Source organism: Akebia trifoliata, chromosome 4 (assembly GCF_017979445.1).
Source record: "Akebia trifoliata isolate Shusen 1 chromosome 4, ASM1797944v1, whole genome shotgun sequence".
Lineage (NCBI taxonomy): Eukaryota > Viridiplantae > Streptophyta > Magnoliopsida > Ranunculales > Lardizabalaceae > Akebia > Akebia trifoliata.
Window position 1 is genome coordinate 11102657 of NC_141378.1, and position 18260 is coordinate 11120916.

General features: G+C 34.9%; 1 protein-coding gene and 1 pseudogene across 6 annotated transcripts; one reads left to right on the forward strand and one right to left on the reverse strand.

Moving 5' to 3' along the window:
- Nucleotides 1-5126: 5126 nt before the first annotated feature.
- Nucleotides 5127-16190, reverse strand: LOC147403744 (uncharacterized). Of its 6 annotated transcripts, XM_086439463.1 has the most exons (10): nucleotides 15359-16187; nucleotides 10841-11959; nucleotides 9273-10403; nucleotides 9012-9053; nucleotides 7975-8051; nucleotides 6975-7059; nucleotides 6802-6885; nucleotides 6419-6520; nucleotides 6227-6325; nucleotides 5127-5669 (listed from the first exon to the last, which is right to left on the reverse strand). In XM_086439463.1, exons 1-10 carry the CDS (start codon nucleotides 16067-16069, stop codon nucleotides 5559-5561), a joined length of 3561 nt encoding a protein of 1186 aa, XP_086295589.1. In that variant the 5' UTR covers nucleotides 16070-16187; the 3' UTR covers nucleotides 5127-5558. The 6 variants fall into 6 exon arrangements, 2 of the variants coding, with proteins under 2 accessions (XP_086295589.1, XP_086295590.1); XR_015177571.1 differs by lacking the exons at nucleotides 5127-5669; nucleotides 6975-7059 and having other exon boundaries at nucleotides 6286-6325; nucleotides 15359-16190; XR_015177573.1 differs by lacking the exons at nucleotides 5127-5669; nucleotides 6227-6325; nucleotides 6419-6520; nucleotides 6802-6885; nucleotides 6975-7059 and adding an exon at nucleotides 7351-7740 and having other exon boundaries at nucleotides 9012-9114; nucleotides 15359-16189.
- On the forward strand, nucleotides 14531-14642 carry LOC147403745 (U5 spliceosomal RNA; annotated as a pseudogene).
- Nucleotides 16191-18260: the final 2070 nt, after the last annotated feature.

Sequence of the window (18260 nt, forward strand, 5' to 3'; positions counted from 1 at the left end):
TTTTCAAGTTCTTCAATCTAAAGGTAAATTATTTTTAATAAATGTTTTAAAAATCGGATGGAATTGATGATTCAAACAGATTTTACTAGATTTTGAAATAAGATTCAACTAATGAATCATTGATTTTTGTGAGTATTATACTTTTATGAATATAAATAAAGGTATTTTAAAAAAATGAATTACATATTTTTAGGTTTTATGATAAACATATATCAATCCAATTAAATTGAGCAAGGGTTCGACTATAGTCCGACCAATTTAATAAATATCCAATATGATCTCGAATTAGTTTTTAAAACATTATTTTAACACATTCAACTTTCTCTTCAATCCACCATCTTCACCAAGAAAAGCTTCGAGTTTCAACTTAAAATTTTATCATTTTAACTTTTACAAAAATCATAACTTGATCTGAGGTTTGAAGGGTTGATTTATAGAGACATAATCTCAAGTGTGAAGATGAGGGTTAAACCTTTTTTACCCAATAAGTTGAAGATTAAGGGCGTTTAGGTCATTTCGTTAATCTTTAGAGAAGACCGTAGTACAAGGACTATTTCAATAGTTTAAAAACATAGAAGGTTATGTCAAATATTCAGGAAAACATAAAGGGGTACTGAATGCAATTTTGGAAAGAGTGAGATTCATGTTTCTTGCTTGAGCAATGATGAGACGCGGGTGTCTATCACAAATACGTGTTGTGCATGGTAGTGGTGAATTTCTCCTACGTGGTCTCTTAGCCTTTATGACCAAATTAATGATTGGTCCACTATCTACTCCTTGATGGTCTGGGCCCACTCCCAAAATTTGCCTGATGAGTGATTCCTACTCACAGTATATTTTAGCTTTCAAAATATTTTATTTTTCTATTATGGGCTTTGGGACAGACCTCCAAGTCCACAATAAAGAAATGTTCAAATCAAATACATGGATGATATCTTGCCATTTAAGGTAAGTCTTGGACAACAACTCCAATAAAAATTAAAAAAAGAAAGAAAGAAGGGATAATAAATTTTTGTAGACTACAGTTTTTTTTTCCTTAATTAATGAGAATCCATCAACTGATTTATGAATTAATCTATGGCAATGATGAGAAAATGCTTAAATTCAATGTGTGGGTGACGATCAAAAAGTAAGTCATCAATAATATAAAAAAAAAATTGATAGAATAAAGGGATTATTATTATTATTTTTATTTGTTTTTGAAACCTTAAATTCAGATTAAAGTTGTAGTTTATCTTTCTAATCGTAATCATCACGCACGAGATTTGACCTCTTGAGAATATATATATATATATTTTTTTCAAATGAGACTTATTGGCATTCGGCAATGATGCCTCTCTTTGTTCTTGGGTTTTCGAGTATGAATTTTTCCTACACGTCACCAAAGAAAGTTTCTTGGGATGTACGTACGTAATTGTCGATACCAAAATTTAGATTTATAGTCAATTTCACTTATTAGAATAATCCGGATATGTAATTAATAGAGTTGGATTGGATACAAATTCTTGATTTCGAAAATATGACAAGGGCTTTTCTTGCTCCAAGAGCATACATAAAAATCAACGACGAGTTTGATATTTAGTGTGTGGGTCCATTATGGGCTTATGATAAGTCACGCCATACAAAATTCCAAATTCTGCATCGAAAACATCATCAATCAATCCGATGGTTTAACGGACCTCAAAGAGAGACTAGTGGCAGTTTTGGAGATTTGAACATCAATCTTGCGATACACCTTGGTAGTATCGTCTACGATCGAACTTCCCATGAAAGGGTTAAGTGGAATCCTAGCTTACTTGAAAAATAAAAATGCATCAGTATGTTGGATTGGATCGGGGCGAAACTTAAGATACAAATCGGATTGGATCGGATTGGATCTGGGTCTATGAAATTTTTATCGGATCAAAACCAATTTAATACAAATGTGACCCGAACCCGATCCATTAACAGTCATAATTTGTAATAGTAACCTAACATATTACTTTGGTACTATAGTACCATAACATTTGTCTTGTTATTGTTACAATAATAGTCAACAATGTCCCTAATAAACATCAATTTTTGTTTCGTTTGCCTTGTAATAATCTTCGCCAACCGTACGGCATGTTTTTATATAATGGACATTTCTAAGTGCACTTTATTGGACAAAATATTAATTAATTAATAAATAATAAAAAGTGAAAATGTGTAACATTCTCTAAAGGGGACCTTTGTATGGCACATGCACGCCACCAAAGCCTGTGGCTCCATATTTCTTTCTTTGTTTTTAATTTTCAAACTTATGGCATATGCCCCTTGACCTCAATCTACACATGAAGACTTTTAGAAATGACATAAATACCCTCATCTTCAACTTCTAACATAAATTAATGATTTTTCTCCTAAAAATCTACTGAATCTTTAGGATGAATTATTTTTAATTGACTTCAGGTTGAAGATGGAAGGGTTAAGGGTTAAGGGTTTTTTATTTTTTATTTTTATACAAATCTTCCATAATAAAGGAAAGTCAAGGGTAATGTAATTAGTTTGAAAATTATCTCAAATATTCACCCAAATGTGAGGGGTACATGTAAATCACATATATCAAATGTGTCCTCAGATACATCTATCAAATATGCATCTTAACAAGGGTCAGGCTATCTGCACCCACCATTTGTGCTCGCACACACCTCGAGCACATTTTGGAGTTGGATGTATAAAAGAAAGTGGGTGCATTGAAAATAAAAGAGGGAAGCAAATAGAACAGTCCTTCTCTAAATTACATCACATACTATCCAATTCTTTTTTCAAAACAAGATATATAATATAGAAATACAAAAGAAAAAGAAAAAAAAAAATATATATATATAATATATATGAAATAAAAAAAAGTTTGAATGAAAAATGTATGTCTTCTAATGGATAGAACCAAGGGTAGAGTTAGGATTTTCTTGTAGGGGGGCAAACTATGGTTAACACTTAAGGATGAAAAACTTGAAGATGAGTGATTTTGAGGAAAAAATTCATGGGTTTTTTATTCAAGGAGGAAGAAATGAGTATTTAGGTAATTTTTTTTATATTAATTTATGAGAGAAGATTTAAGTCATGTTCAGTTTAAAAATATAGGATATGTCAAATTAGGGGGTACAACTTGGTATGGTTCAAACCGAAAACTGAACCAAACCAGTAGCTTTGGGTTGCTTGGTTCAGTTTGGAACAAGTTGCGGTTCAATTTTAGGTTAAGAAAATGGAGAATCAATCAATTCAATTCGATTCTCAGTTCAAGACTTGTATGGAACCAAACCAAATCTTTATATGATAAATAAATAAATATTAATTTATATGATTTATTTTGGAGTTGGGACATAGATTAATGATTTTTTATGGCTAACTTAATAACTTTTTTATGGATAAATTAATGAATTATTATATGAAATTTCATATTATTATTTGTTAATATGAAATTTCATATATTTATTTATTTATTTTCATAAAAGAATATGTTGCTTTGAAGCAAATTTATAGGATATGGGCAACCCAGAGAACTGGATTAGGCCAACCTTAGTTCGGTTTGATTCTGGATCTTATTTAGGGGAGTTGACCAATGTCAGTTTGGTTATAATAAAAAAAATAATAATAAAGGCAAACTGGGGCATGTTTGAAAACATATGGGGTATCTCAAATATTCACCAATTTGTTAGAGGGGTGTCTAAATGACCCAAAACTTGAGAAGAGAGGTGGGAGGCAAGTTCAAGGGGGGCTTGTCATCAATTTAGACACACAAGGGGTATATCAAATATTCACAAAAAATTGTGGGGGTGGGGGCAAAAATTTAGGGGGAGGGGCCAACATGGTTGGGGGCATGTTAAAATGCAGGATATGTCAAATAATCACCAATAAGTAGAATGTCTAGTATAGATCCAAATACTATATGGAAATAATAATCAATAGATGATTTTGTTTCATTTTTCCTTTTTTCAATTTGGACTTGGTCTTCAGCTTCCCAAGTGGCACAGATATTACAAATCTAATAATTTAGACCTGCTTCCACCCTCCAAGACATAGAAAAGTCAAAAGTATTTTAAGAGGGCATTATAGTCATTTGCACGTTTGCTTCTTCTTCTTTGAGCAGATGCCAGATGGCCTATTCAAAAGACTTTCCAAGGTTTTGGATCTTTCAGGTATAACTTTCGAAGGACAGAGGTTTTGGCTTCTTCGAAAGTGTTATTTATTATTATATAGAAATGTGATTGTGTGAAAAAAAAAAAAATCATTTTTGTTGGAAAAAATGATTTTCTCCTGTTGGTGTTAAAAAATACTTTTCCAAACCAACCACTCTCTTGACTATCCTTACTCCCAAAACTAAAAATCAAATACTCCTTCTGACATTTTCCCAGGTGCTTCAAACACCAAAATCCATTTCTTATGATCATTCTTTCGAAGAATAATTTTTTTTCCTTGAAAATATTTTTTTTCCCAATGCTATAAACTCTCTTTCAATGAATTTAGATTTGTATCTTAAGATCATAGCCATTAGAAGTCACAACCATCCAACAAATACACACCTTTCAAATAGTGTGGGAGCAACTTATGATCGTTTTAGTCTTCTTAACCTTAGGATCATATTTCACCAATCAAATAAGATGAAATTAAGGCAAAATATAATGAAATTACATAATTGCATTTTCCCACCCATGTTTACATAGTTTTTAAAAATTATGTATTGGAATTCAGCAATTGTGTCTATTTTTTCTAATAGTCAGAACATGTGTTGTTTGGTTATATCAGTTTCTGAAATTCTTTGCATTAAGATTTATAGTCTTTTTAGTGGATTGTTCTGAGCTTGATAAACTCATGGACGTTTCTCCGAGTTTGGGATTAATCATGTAAAATGTTGAGCTTTGCCATTATAACATTGAGCACAAAACAAAATCGAGTGATTAAGAAGAATTCACCCCTTGGTCTCAACAAAGAATTTCTAGAATCATAATGAGGGCCTTCTATATTCTAACTTGGGATTTTCATAGCCAGATTGCAAAAAACTGATTTTAGGAAATTTCTGATTCTTGTTACGGGAGAATAGCTTTTGCAATCCAATTCCAAACCAAAGGCAACATGAGTATCCAAGTGAAATGCCCAGCATCAGATTTAATACATCCTTAATTTTCATAAGAAAAATAAATTAATAAATAATCAGGATGGGCTTTACATGCATCAGCATCCCAAGAAGATATAAAGTTACAAACAAAAGAATCGTAAAATGACAACTTTTACAGAGCATGAAGACATGTTACCTATCACCATACATACACCCAAAACCTTGAACCACATTAAAATTTTAATGTGTTCTGATAATTTAGGGGATGCTTGCAGGTTGACTAGAATCAATGGTTTAATCTCAATGTGTCACATCCATGAACGGAGGTTACCTATTATATGTTAAACCTGGGCCTATGCTCTAACGTTCTAAATGTATATGCTTTTCACAGGTTTCTTCGGTGTATTGGTCCAAAACTTCAACTAACACCTAAGGAAAATAGAAATTCATGCTTGTAAACCTTCCACTGAAACATACCTAGTCATGCACAGTGGGCCTTCAGCTTCTGCAAGAAGTCTAATGTTTCTGTGTAGGATGGATCAGTACGACTAACAGGCTTGCATGAATTTATATGATCGGTTGATTCCAATACCTGTTCCAAACATTTGGGGAAAAATAAGAACAAAAAGACAATGAGAGATTATATTGCTAACACCACCCCAATTCATATGTAAACCATCAAACAATTAGCACACATCTTGGGGTGGCATTAGTAAAAGATGGTGTCACAATAGAAGTTCTTAAGACAATGTAAATGAATTAGACTATCTATTTTTTTCCGGAAGAATAGACAAGAAGAAATTCTTTGTCCACATAAAAATCAAATCTGATGTTTCACATGACCAATGGTAGGATGCTGCATGTAGTGAAGGCATCCCCAATTTAAAAAAAATACCCACGTTAGGGATGCCTTCAATACATGTGGTGTCCTGCGATTGGTTATGTAAAACTTCAGATTTACTTTTATGTGAACAAAAAATGTCTCTTGAACAAGTAGAGAAGCAGCTCTAAGCAGTCACAAGTGTGAACACCAATACCTTTGCACTACACAACAAAACATTTATTTACTAAAAACAATAGTATTCTTTCAGTAACTTCTATTTGATAGGTAATTTATCGACTACTAATCAAAGTAAGCATCGAACTTACAACAAGTTCACCAAACCCGGGATATGCAGACTCAATCGGTACAATTTCCATCCGGAAAGCCCATCCACCATAACCTTCAACTATTGGAGTAACTTTGGTCTGCAAAACAGTTCTTGATCAGCCTACCGGATTCACCACAGAATGATATCGAAATGATTAGACACTAGTTATCTTGAGCAGAAAGTGTTCTACCTCACTGAAACTGAGAACCTCAAGCAACCCTTTTTTATTAAGGCGTCCAATAAAGTCATTAAGCTCTACCAGTCTTGGAGACCCGCTCCTTAGCTCCCCTATCTACAAGACGTCAGGGTGTAAATTCAAATCACTGTGCATCAATAAACAATACAGGAACAACTCAAGTTAAACACACCATAAATTAAGAGAGTTTCTATTGCCACACCAACTTTTACCAATAGCACCCCAGGATGCGGGTGCTTATTATTTGGTGATTTCATATCAATTTAGGGTGCTATTGGCAAAAGTTGGTGTGGAAATAGAATCTCTCTAAATTAATGGAATTGAAGGGTTAATAATGATGTGAACATAAGTTCAGCTCATGAAGAAGAAATACTAACAGTGGGTGCTGGGCGAAATACAAGACCCATTCGCCAAGGCACGTCTGCAAGTTTGCTGCCAAAATGTGGACAGCTATAAAAAACCTGAAACAAAGAGGAAGGGAAACCTAAAATGAGAAATGAGAAGTGGCAATGCATAGTGATTACTATCTTCATGACTAAAGGAATCATACAACTCCAATGGTGTTCTTAACAAGCATATTAAAATCATCTTTCTTTGCTTGGTATAACATCTGCTTAACGACCAGGCCGCCCATGCTGCAAAGAACAATGACAGCATTTAAGTGTTGAATGTTTCTACAATAAGTAAATCAGAACTCATCCAAAAGATGTAAATGCCATCTCCTAACCTGAATCCTGATCATGGCTTTGGGATCGGCTGAACCACTTGAGCTCCTCCATTTAATTCTATCTAAACCCATGATCAGGATTCTGGCTAGGAGGTGGCAATATATATATATTTGGCACAAAAAAAAAAAAAAAAAACTCTAAATTTTACACAATAAGATAACCAACAATAAACAGAATTAAAATAAATTGCATTCTACAAGTACACATGCGGTATAGGGTATATATATATATATTTGGCACAAAAAAAAGAAAAAAAAAAAAAACTCTAAATTTTACACAATAAGATAACCAACAATAAACAGAATTAAAATAAATTGTATTCTACAAGTACGCATGCTATATAGGGCTTAGACCCATACCTCAGTTGGTTTGACACATTGCAAAGCAACCATGAGGTTGTGGGTTCAAGTCCAGCTTACCCATCCAAAAAGCAAACTAGGCACACGATCCTATATAATGTTGACATAGGAAGATCATGCAAGTATAAATATACCATTATCTCAATAATGAATACATGATCTGTTATTGGTCTTCCAGTTTTAGAAATGGAGTGCGTATCTCTTTCATTGCAATTTTCTCCCTCACAAACTGACAAACAAAACAAATTCATTTCACCCTTCCAAGGAAACTAGAAAGAACTGAATTCCAATATAGATGACTAGAAACCACAGTTGATGTTGATGCAAAAAAATATCATAACAAACTATCCAATTCATGTAGCAGATATGCTTACATTGCTGACTTATGACAGCTTTGCAATAAATATCACCTGAGTAAACAAACCGTACTCATGGAATAAAAAATTAAAATCTCAACACGAACCTGTGAGTCACAAACACAACAGGTCGATTCCCAATGCCAGCTGCAAGTAACTTCTTTAGAAGCATCGAGCTGACTTCCTACACATTTTCAACAGTTTAAGTGGGTAACCATAGTCTGCACTGGAAATTCCATAAAGACAACCAAAGGAGGCAAGTAACAATAAACTAAAACTGTAGAAAACTGATAACACACAAAACATGCTCTCTTGCAGAAGTAAATCTTACAACCGTAGGGACTAGTCTCATCCCAAAAGGGATATGGGATACCCTATGTTATTTATTAAAAACAAAACTTACAGGTTGGAAGCCCTTAGATAACCATGTAACGGCTTACAGCAAAAGAAAATGATAATTCAGAATGCATGATGAAGAATATATCCCATAAAACAAAACGGGTCATGAAACGTAAAATAAAGTGAAACGATGACAATGTAATATAAAGTGAAAAAACACAGTCAAGCAAATTCAGAAAACCATCATGCAAAGCAGATGGTATGCTAACATCAAGCAACAGAACGACCTACCAATCTTCATTCAAGTCGCTAATATTGTTACATGGTAAATTGGTCCAACAAATGGTCCAAAAAATCACAGGTTCATGGATGTTAACTTATTGATGGGTTAAAGTTATTTTTTGCTTAGCATGAATGCCTTATTCAGACCAATCAATTAATGCATTGGTCGGTAAGTTTAACGTTGAACAAAATGAAAGTTCTAGGGCTGTCTAACCTAGGAACAGTAAAGCTCAGTGCTAACCACAGTTATTAAGATGTGTAGATGACTAGGATAAAAGTTTGTATTAGCAGTTCTTGTATTCCTGCAAGATTTTTTTTTTTTTTTTGGGGTAACCAGATTGATGATACCAATAAAAAAAACAGTTGGTATGAAAGCCAAGCTTGAAAGAATGTATGACGAGTTTGGATCACATACAGATGCAACTCTTGGAAACAGGAAATGTAATGATACCATGCTTTCCAAATTATAAAAATAAATAAAAAAAATTCAATACTTCTACATAGATGTACAAAAAGGACAAACCTGAAGAGGCAAGCTAGCTCCAGACCACTGAGTCAGATTTGTCTGCATGAATCATTCAATTAGAAGGTTCATGATCATCAGAAGGTTCCTACCTGGAGATGACCTAGAAATCACAATTACTATAGCTGCCATGCAGAAAAGCATGTAGAATTGCAGTCTTCAGAAGATAATTAATTAAGGAAGAAAATATTTTAAAACACAAAAGAGATTTAGAATGCAAAAACAATTTCAAGGTATAATGCACCAAATTAAAGCACAAACCTTGTATTTAACAGTAAACAAGCGAGCATGAGGGAAGTCAGCTGCAAGCCATTCTCTTGGCCAACATGTCCCTAGTTTTCCGGCCTCCTGATCTATCTTTTCTACCAAGCCAGCTTTACTAGTTGTTGAGGACTTGTTTTCTGCTATACGCCATGTTTTAAAAGGCCCTCCACGTATGCCATGAACAAAAACAACATCAAATAAAGGATCCCTATACTCTGCGCATTCGTTGAATCCGTTAACAGAGGATGACGAGTTACAATTATCTGAATCATCAGTTACAGATCTGAACTCACTGTCAATGGATTCACAGTGATGTGGAGATTTTTTAGAACATTTCCAGTGTGGCAGTTCAGGGTTGATCAAAAATATCATGTCACCATATCGGGGGCACATAATCTTTTGGTTTCCTACACTACTGTCAGGAAAATCAACATCAAAAGAATTCTCATTCATTTGTTCCGAACAAAATATATTTAACAATGTTGCCCTAGTGTAACTTTGAATTTTCAAGTCATTGCAACCAGGAATCCTCCCATTAGCACAATCATCAAGCCATTTGCACCAAGTTTCATCAGCTATTATGGCCTTTTGAACCTTTGGAAGAAGAGAAAGCAAATTTAGCAACCGAGCAGCGTGTTTTCGAATATGAGCTGTAGGAGGAACTTGGACACTAGAAGAGTCATTTGCATCTGAAACAGGTGCTTCACCAGAGGTGGCGTTTGAGACACACTCCTGTTTCTCAAGGACTCTTGATGCATCGTATGCTTCAATTGCAGCCAGTTGTTCATAATCGTCCCGCAACAAGAATCGCCTTAGCAGACACAAGACCCCAAAATCAGTTATTTTGTTTAGACACACAGAATCGTCAGTGCACAACTCTGTCAGTGCTTTAATACCCGTCAGGGTAGCTAACGCAGAATTTGCCGCATCAAACTTAGGCAAACTATCTTTATTCAATTTTCTGAATGGCCCGGAAAATGGTTCCATTGAAAGAAGATCTATAAGTGGGAATGTCCCAGCGAAATCTGTGGCTCTTCCCATTTGATACCCCGCTAGATTAACAACTGCACCAGCCAATTGATCGGCTGTCCGTGCAGCGGATAGAGCGTTAGATTGATCAATTTGAGTCTGCAAGGATCACAAATCACATAAAAAAGATGATGGAAAATGTACAAATTTTTGGAACCACAGCTAGCAAATATATACATCAAATTATTGGTAGTACCATGGTTTAAAATATCGGAATGTATACATAAAAAGATGATAGAAAATGTACAAATTTTTAGAATCACAGCTACTAAATGTATTCAACAAATTATTAGTAGTACCATGGTTTAAAATATTGGCCAAGACCGATACGAAACATTGAACGTTTCGGGAATGTATCAAGTATATATTGGAATGTATTGGTTTGTATCGACTGTATTGGTCAATACCGTATCGATTTTTTCATTAATCGAAACATTCCATTGATGCCATATTTTAAACCATGAGTAGCACAATTAGACAAGAGTTTTATGCATATATTTAAAAAAATTGTGTTGCAAACTTGAACATATTTAAACCTTCACTTTGTCGCTTTTAGGCTGAAAGCTTCCCTTCAATGATGTTGCGTTGGTGGAGCTTAATATCTCAGTAAGCATAATGGTTAACCATCCTTGAGAAATTGGAATCGAAGATGGCCCATAGTCTTCGAGAATGTAAGAAAGGATTTTTGTGGCTGAAAACCTAATAGAATCCGAGGAGAATTTTCCACAAACCCAAGGCAGAAGAATACCGGACCACTTTTGACTTTCTTCGAGAGATAAATGCCCTTCTCCAGTACAAAGCAATTCCAAAGCCTTAGCCAATGCTTCTTGCATATGGCTATGATTTTCAGTCTGTTTAGCAATATCTCTCATTAGATGAAGACCTTTTTCCATTATTACCTTCTGTGCACCCAAACTTCTCTCTACAGATAGAAGAAAGGCTGACAAAGCCACTTGAGCCAAAGGAATGTCTTCAGTATTACTCGCCTGAAAAATTGTAGAAAGGAGATGGGAACTCCAATCGGGAACAGAATCAATTAAGGGTAAACTACGGTCCTCTAATATCGATCTAGCCACCAAACTCCCATGCCATTTCACAGTTCTCTCAGGTTCCATTAAAGCAGTCATGACAGCATGACCATCTCGATCGAGTTCTAGAATATGAGATCGATTGTGGTCTGATGTCATTGCCCAATTTGCTAAGGCCCATGCTGCAAAAGGTACAGCGACAAGTTGACTCTGTAAATCATCCCAAAGGCCTGGTGAAATAGAAGCCAAATTTGCTTGAACTCGTGAGCTACCATAACTTTGCAAAGGATTGGTGTCAGAACGCCCCAAATTTAGAAGCCCATTTTCTCTTGAAAACCCCAAAACAGTTGTACCTCCAAGAATCTTTATTCCAATGCCTCGCATTCCTTTCCCACCGTCATCATCTTCTTCATGTCCATGTGAGTCATCCAAATGCAACCCACCTTCCTCAATAACTTCAATGGCTGCTGCAATGTCTCTCATATCTGCATGTGCGGGCAGGGAAGGCTGAAATGATGCTCCATCTACACTATCACAGTTAGAAGTTACGATATCCATAATGGCAGCAATAAGCATGCTTCCACCTTTCGAAGTATTAGAACTATCCAGTGAACTCTTCCTCACTTGCTGCTCCCACAGAAAAAAGAACAAATCCAAAACATCAATGAACTCTGGATAGTAAATAACTTATGATGTGTAGAATGACTAGAGAATAGCCAACTGAGAAGAGAAAAAGGACAATAATGGTATGATGTAAGACACATAAAAAATAGGAAAAAATTGTTACAAAGACAGTAAACTGTGTAACAATGACATGAATACATCTACTGGGTATCCCAGAGAGATACACGTTGCCTAGATGATGGCTTTGAGAAGCCTGGAACAACACATCAATTGTTTTAGGTTCAGAAGTTTTTAATAGTAGTAAGGAAAGAAGGGTAAGAAAAATAAAGAATAGTGTTATAGAGCTATCCAATAACTTAGTAAATTTAAGTAGATTTAGCTGACTTTAGTAATTTAATAGTGAATGGATTACAATAGTACTCTTTCAAAAACCTATCAAAAGAAAGTGGAACACTTTTATAAATACTTTTTTTTATTGGATAAGTAAACTTCCATTGCAAAGAAGATGAACAACCAACAAAATAAGAGTGAAAATAAAAAAGTGACAATTCCCTGTGTCAGAATGCATGGACATCAGTATCCATATTGATATATATATATATATATATATATATATATATATGAAGAAGAAGAAGAAGAAGAAGAAGAAGAAGGAAAAAAGTCCATGTTTTTGGCACTTATAGCATCAAAGAAGATTGAAAACAGATGGACCTAATTAATTGGCATAGATAATGCATAAAGGATCTTCATTTACAGTCTCCAACCTACACCAACACTCCTCACCATTGAAATCCAGTGTTTTAAAAGGTGTTTGAGGTTTGCATTTGTTCACCCTGGGTGGGCTGTGCAAAAATGCCATGTTCTTCCTTGTTAAAAAACCCTATAAGCTCACGAGGCATAAGGGTCATCCACTATGGCTCAGATAATACAACATGTCAGAGGAGTACACTGTATGTTATGTATTTTTATTCCACCAAAAATTAAAAAGAAAAAAAAAAAAAAAAACCTGAATAACATAAAAAAGGAGCATTTCTATCCCATATGAATTAGAGAGATGGATTCTTCATAGTTTTCCCTTTTATTTTTCATTTGATTGGCAACAACAAATTTGACAAAGCAAAACGAAGTTAAAGTATAGTAACACCTCGGAGGTTGAGAAAACCTGCAAAGGAAACACACCTAGAAACAAGCCATAGCAATCATAAACCACACTACTCCAAAATTTATAATCAAACCCCCAGTTAAAAACCAAGTTTCCAAAACATATCTCCTACACTCCTTGAAGTTCTTTGACTAATGGAATATCAACACTTTGATGTTAATCGAAATGTTGTGAATGGGCTCTTCCTCATCTTCAAACACCCATGCATTCTTAAATGTTTCATTAAAAAATATCCCATTTTTTAGTACTAATTTTTTTTTTTTTTTTTTTAAACCCACTAATGAGGCTTATACTCTATGCCTTGAAGGCGCTTTAAACAACAGAAGTGCCCCAACCCATGGCTCCATGTTTAAAAACACTGGTAAAATCAACAGTTTTCTTTTCAAATGACCAAACCAGCCCAATTTCGCCCCTTTACATTGATCTAACCTATTGCAATTACTCATAGATTTCTTTAGATGTATATTGTCTTTCCTTGTTTTAACTTTGTGGCTACTCTTGTTCAAACTTGTTTTTTTGTGCACATAGTATCTTTAGATTTCCTTACATTCAGCCCTTATCAATCGATGCTCTATTTTCCATCTTATTTCACTCATGCATGATTAGTTATAATTTTTGAAGAAATAACTTCTATCAAATTGGATGATGAAGAAATGGAACCTAAGAGGTTTTTTATGGATAAATTACATCAACCAAAATATAAAAGAAAACCTAATTACAAAGATTTTATAGATCTTAATTGACCAGAGTAATGGAAACTTTTATAAGTAGAAAATATTAATTGATACTACTAACACAAGTTGGTGACGATTTTAGCAGAGTAATAGTAAGAGTATGAAAAATTGCATACCTTTACATTGGTCGAACCCCCCATTTACAGATTTCCTTCTCCGAATCCTTTTATTTGAACTTCCTAAATATGAGCCTATCTATACTTAGTAGATTCCTTTTGAACACAACCTACTAATTGTGCAAAATTTGGAGTTATCCTTATTCCACATGGATAACTATTTTTATACATTTCTAAGGTGTAAAGGAACTCACTCTTGATTTTCAGAAGCACATACATGCTCGATTAAACAATGAAGTGCGATCAGAATTTTGCATCTGCCTCCGGGAACTTGTGGTAACATCTAACGGGAAGCTCGAACCCACCCAAGATTCAAAGTGACCCCACCACACCCTCCGCGCGTGCAAGGAGTGGCACATTTCACACAGAGTATGTTGTGTACCTAGAGACAAGATTATTTTATCCTGCCCTCACAATAATAGTACTCTAGAACCACAGTTGTGCTTATCACTCAAAATATACTAAGGAAAATGGCCATATTGGAATTCCCCAGGTCATCAACCATAATGCTTCATATTTATTCATTCTATATACTCTATCCATCGTAGTTTGGCATTTACGAAGCCACACAGTGAACCCATAGCAAACTATTCTTTCATCTTCTACTAAAGAATACCGTGTATTCACCGCACCAAGCAACATACGCCTATTTTTTTAGGTGTTTTCTACCTGTTTGGCGGAGGGCATGTTTAAATAGGCAACCCTTCAGGATCTAGTGTGGGGTTCTTTCAGCAATGGAATTGTCCCATTACTCATGTTCGAAATGTTGGAAAATTGGTGTTTTGGAAAAGGCCAGCAGAGGGAGTTATAAAAATAAATACCAATAGTTCCTTATCTGCAATTGCAGGTTTCATAAGGCAAAATAGCAGTGGTGCATTTTTGTTTGGTGGTTGGAATGGGTGAAATGAAGACGATATAAGTATTATAGCACACACGGCAATTCTTGAAAGATTGAAATATGTTCACGCAAGGCTGCCCATGTTATTGTTAGCTCAGCTTCAATGTATGCAATCAGGAGTATATTAGGGAGTATTAAATCCTCTTGAAAGTATAATAACCTTGTACGAAAGATTACAGAGCTCTCCCAAGGTTTCTCTACATGTGACTTGGAGTTTTATTGGAGAGATGCCATTGCCAATCGAACTGCAAGTTTCTTAGTGCAAATAGGTGCCTTGGATAAAAGATTTTCCATCTAGCGAAAATTTCAATTACTAGTTTGCTTATCAAGCTTTGAATTTTATCACTTAAAACTCAAGCACAAAACCGTTCACGGATTTCCCACCAAATATATCAATAACATCAACACATTCACACTGGAAATTTACCAGGAAAAAAAATTAAAATTTTCGCCAAAATGCAGATCTCTCTATTATATCTCAATTAAACTCACCTTCTTTGATCTCTGCGGCTGAAACGTGAATATAAACCTAAGAAGATTCGGAACCGCATGTGGTCGCCCAAGAACTTTCTCACACACATTTTGATCCGCAATTAAGTACGCGAGCGCCCTCGCAAACTCGGCTTGAGTTCCACAATTATCTCCAGACGACGAAACCATCTCCAGAAGCCAATCCACCACAGCACCACCACCAGCACCAACAATGGCAGATCTACGACTCTCATTAGCCGCAACGATATCGGCAAGAAGCGATGCAACTCTAATCTCGAATCCGGATCGAACCTCTTGGTTCGCTGAAGACAACACGGATCTCAACGATTTCAAAAGAACAGTTGCAGCGATTCCTGTCTGCTTCATCTGATTAACGATCCTTTTGATTGAATCTTTTGATCTTTCGATTGCTTCCTTCTTGAATCGATCTTCGTTGGTGGAGGTAAGAGCGATGGAAGCGAGAATGGCGGATATTAGGGTTGCAGAGATAGCCAATGGGGTTTTGTGAGAAGAGGAGGGAGAAGGAGATAGGGGATTGAGTTGGCGGAGAATTGGACGAGGAGGAGGAGGAGGGATGCGTTCGGAATTTTTGACATCTTTGGGGTGTTCGATGGAATTTTCGGATTTGCGAGGTGGAGGAGGAGAAGAAGAGATAGTGCGGAGAGAAGAAAGGAGTACGGTACGACGGGTTTTAGTGCAGAGACGGAGCATGGTTTAACGAGAACAAGTGATGGTCTCATGACTACTTTTTCTATCTCAAGAGGATGTCTTGTTTCGTGACCTCCGTGAAAGTGAACGTTGCGCGGGCGTATCTGGCGGCAAAAAAGCCTGGGACAGGGAGACTCGCGATTCGTGTGTGTTTACACGTGTGAATTAATAACTGAGATTTGAAATCTTACTTAAAAAAAAAAAAAAAAAAAGGGCTAATTGGGCTCACATGAATTACTACATTAGAAATTCAACACCATAACCTTCTAAATTTCATGAAAAATTACAGATAAAAAAGAATTACAATTATTTTTTCTTTGAATTTGACCCAAAGTGTTTAAAACGGATGACTACCAAATTCCCAAAACTTAAAGTTATAATTTAATAGTAAAAAATAATATTTGTTTTTTTTCAAAGTTCTTGTCATTTCTTCATCTACAAGCATGTGGCATCAGTCATCGGATCATGTTTTTTGGATGCCAAGACGTGAGCACAGGACTAATAAGATTTGATCGTCTATTTTTTATGTCAAAATGTGAGCATAAGATCAATAAGATTTGAAATCTTACTAAATTAATCAGACTAAAAAAAATGAGACTAGTCTTATTAATTTAGCAAGATTCTAAATCCTTACTAACGGTCATTAAAATCATCTTGTGCTTGGCACTAAAAACCATTATCCTAAGAGATAATCCCACATTGCCTGGGTATCATAACCATGGGCAGTATATAAACTTGGGGCAATCCTCATCTTATAAGTCAGTTTTGTGAGGATGAGTTTGACCCATGGACTTCTACATGGTATCAAAGCGGGTAACCATAGGGATGTAGGAGATATGTTAAATTGTGAGGAGAGATAGGCTCATGGACATTTACAAATCCGATGTCATAGGGATGTAGAGGACAAAATTAATTCTATGAACTTAAAAAAAAAAATCAAAAAAATTTATTTTTCACCATTGGATTTTAGTTTTAAGTTTGGTAACCATCCATTTTCAACACCTTGGATCAAGTTCAAAATTTTATTATCTTGAAAAAAATTTCTTGGTATATGAGTTTTTCCATGAAATATGTGGTGTTGGATTGCCAATGTGGTAATCCATTTGAGCTCAACTACCCTTATTAAGATTTGTAATTGTGTATTGAAAAAAAATCACCTGATTGGTTAGGTGGGAGGAGATTGGGAGATGATAGTTGATGTTTTACAATTTTTCCTTAATACCAAATTCAGATTGGTAGATAATAAATGTTAGGTCGTAATTTATAAGATTGATTTTTCTTTGGAGGATATTTGATTCTTGTTGGTTACACTTGTGTCCGCATGCATACATGTGTGTATGGGCTTGGGTTGGCTTAGGTTCCATTCCTAAAGGAATTGAATCTTATTAATTTCGATGTCTCTTGACTTTGGTACCCATTCTCAAAATATAATGGGATCAAAACCAGAGACAAAATAAAAAGGAAAATTCTCCTTTAATAATTATGATTATTGGTTCTTATTGATTTTTATCAGCTATGATTCTGAATTGGTTCAATTCTAAGAGACTCGATTCTATTATGTTCTATTGAAAAGGGATCCAGAATTAGGGTTTTTGATTCCAATTAAATAGAACCTGTTGATACTCCTAGGTATGTGTGGGGATGTCAAATAAATTATATTAGGTAAGGGACGTTAGTGAGACCAAAGATCAAAGTTGTTCACAATAAACAAAACTAATTTATTAGAGAGTGGGATTCTTAGTGGGTTCTAATTTTGGATAATTTGAATTCGAACTCAAACAAAATCGACTAGACCTTGCCGACGTTGATATAAGTTGCCAAAGATGCCATATTTCTTTTAAAATATCTTAATTCTTTCTTTTTCTACCATTACAACCGGAAAAAAAATGCCCAAATCCAATTGTTATAGATCAACAATGAAGCTCGACGATGGATCACACCTACAATGCCATTTATATGAAATTATATTAAAACTAGAAAAATTAAAGTTTGTTGATTATGTTTTTGACTTGTATTATTTTGGTGGTGTTACATTGACAGAAGGGATTGCGTAAATTTCGGAGTGTCTACTTTAGTCAATTTCATAACTATATACTTTAGGGGCAATTTCATTTTTTTATGTTACAATATAATTATTTTTAAAGATTTCTATGCGGAATTTATATTTTTTTATTTTTAAGAGAGTAGGTATCAG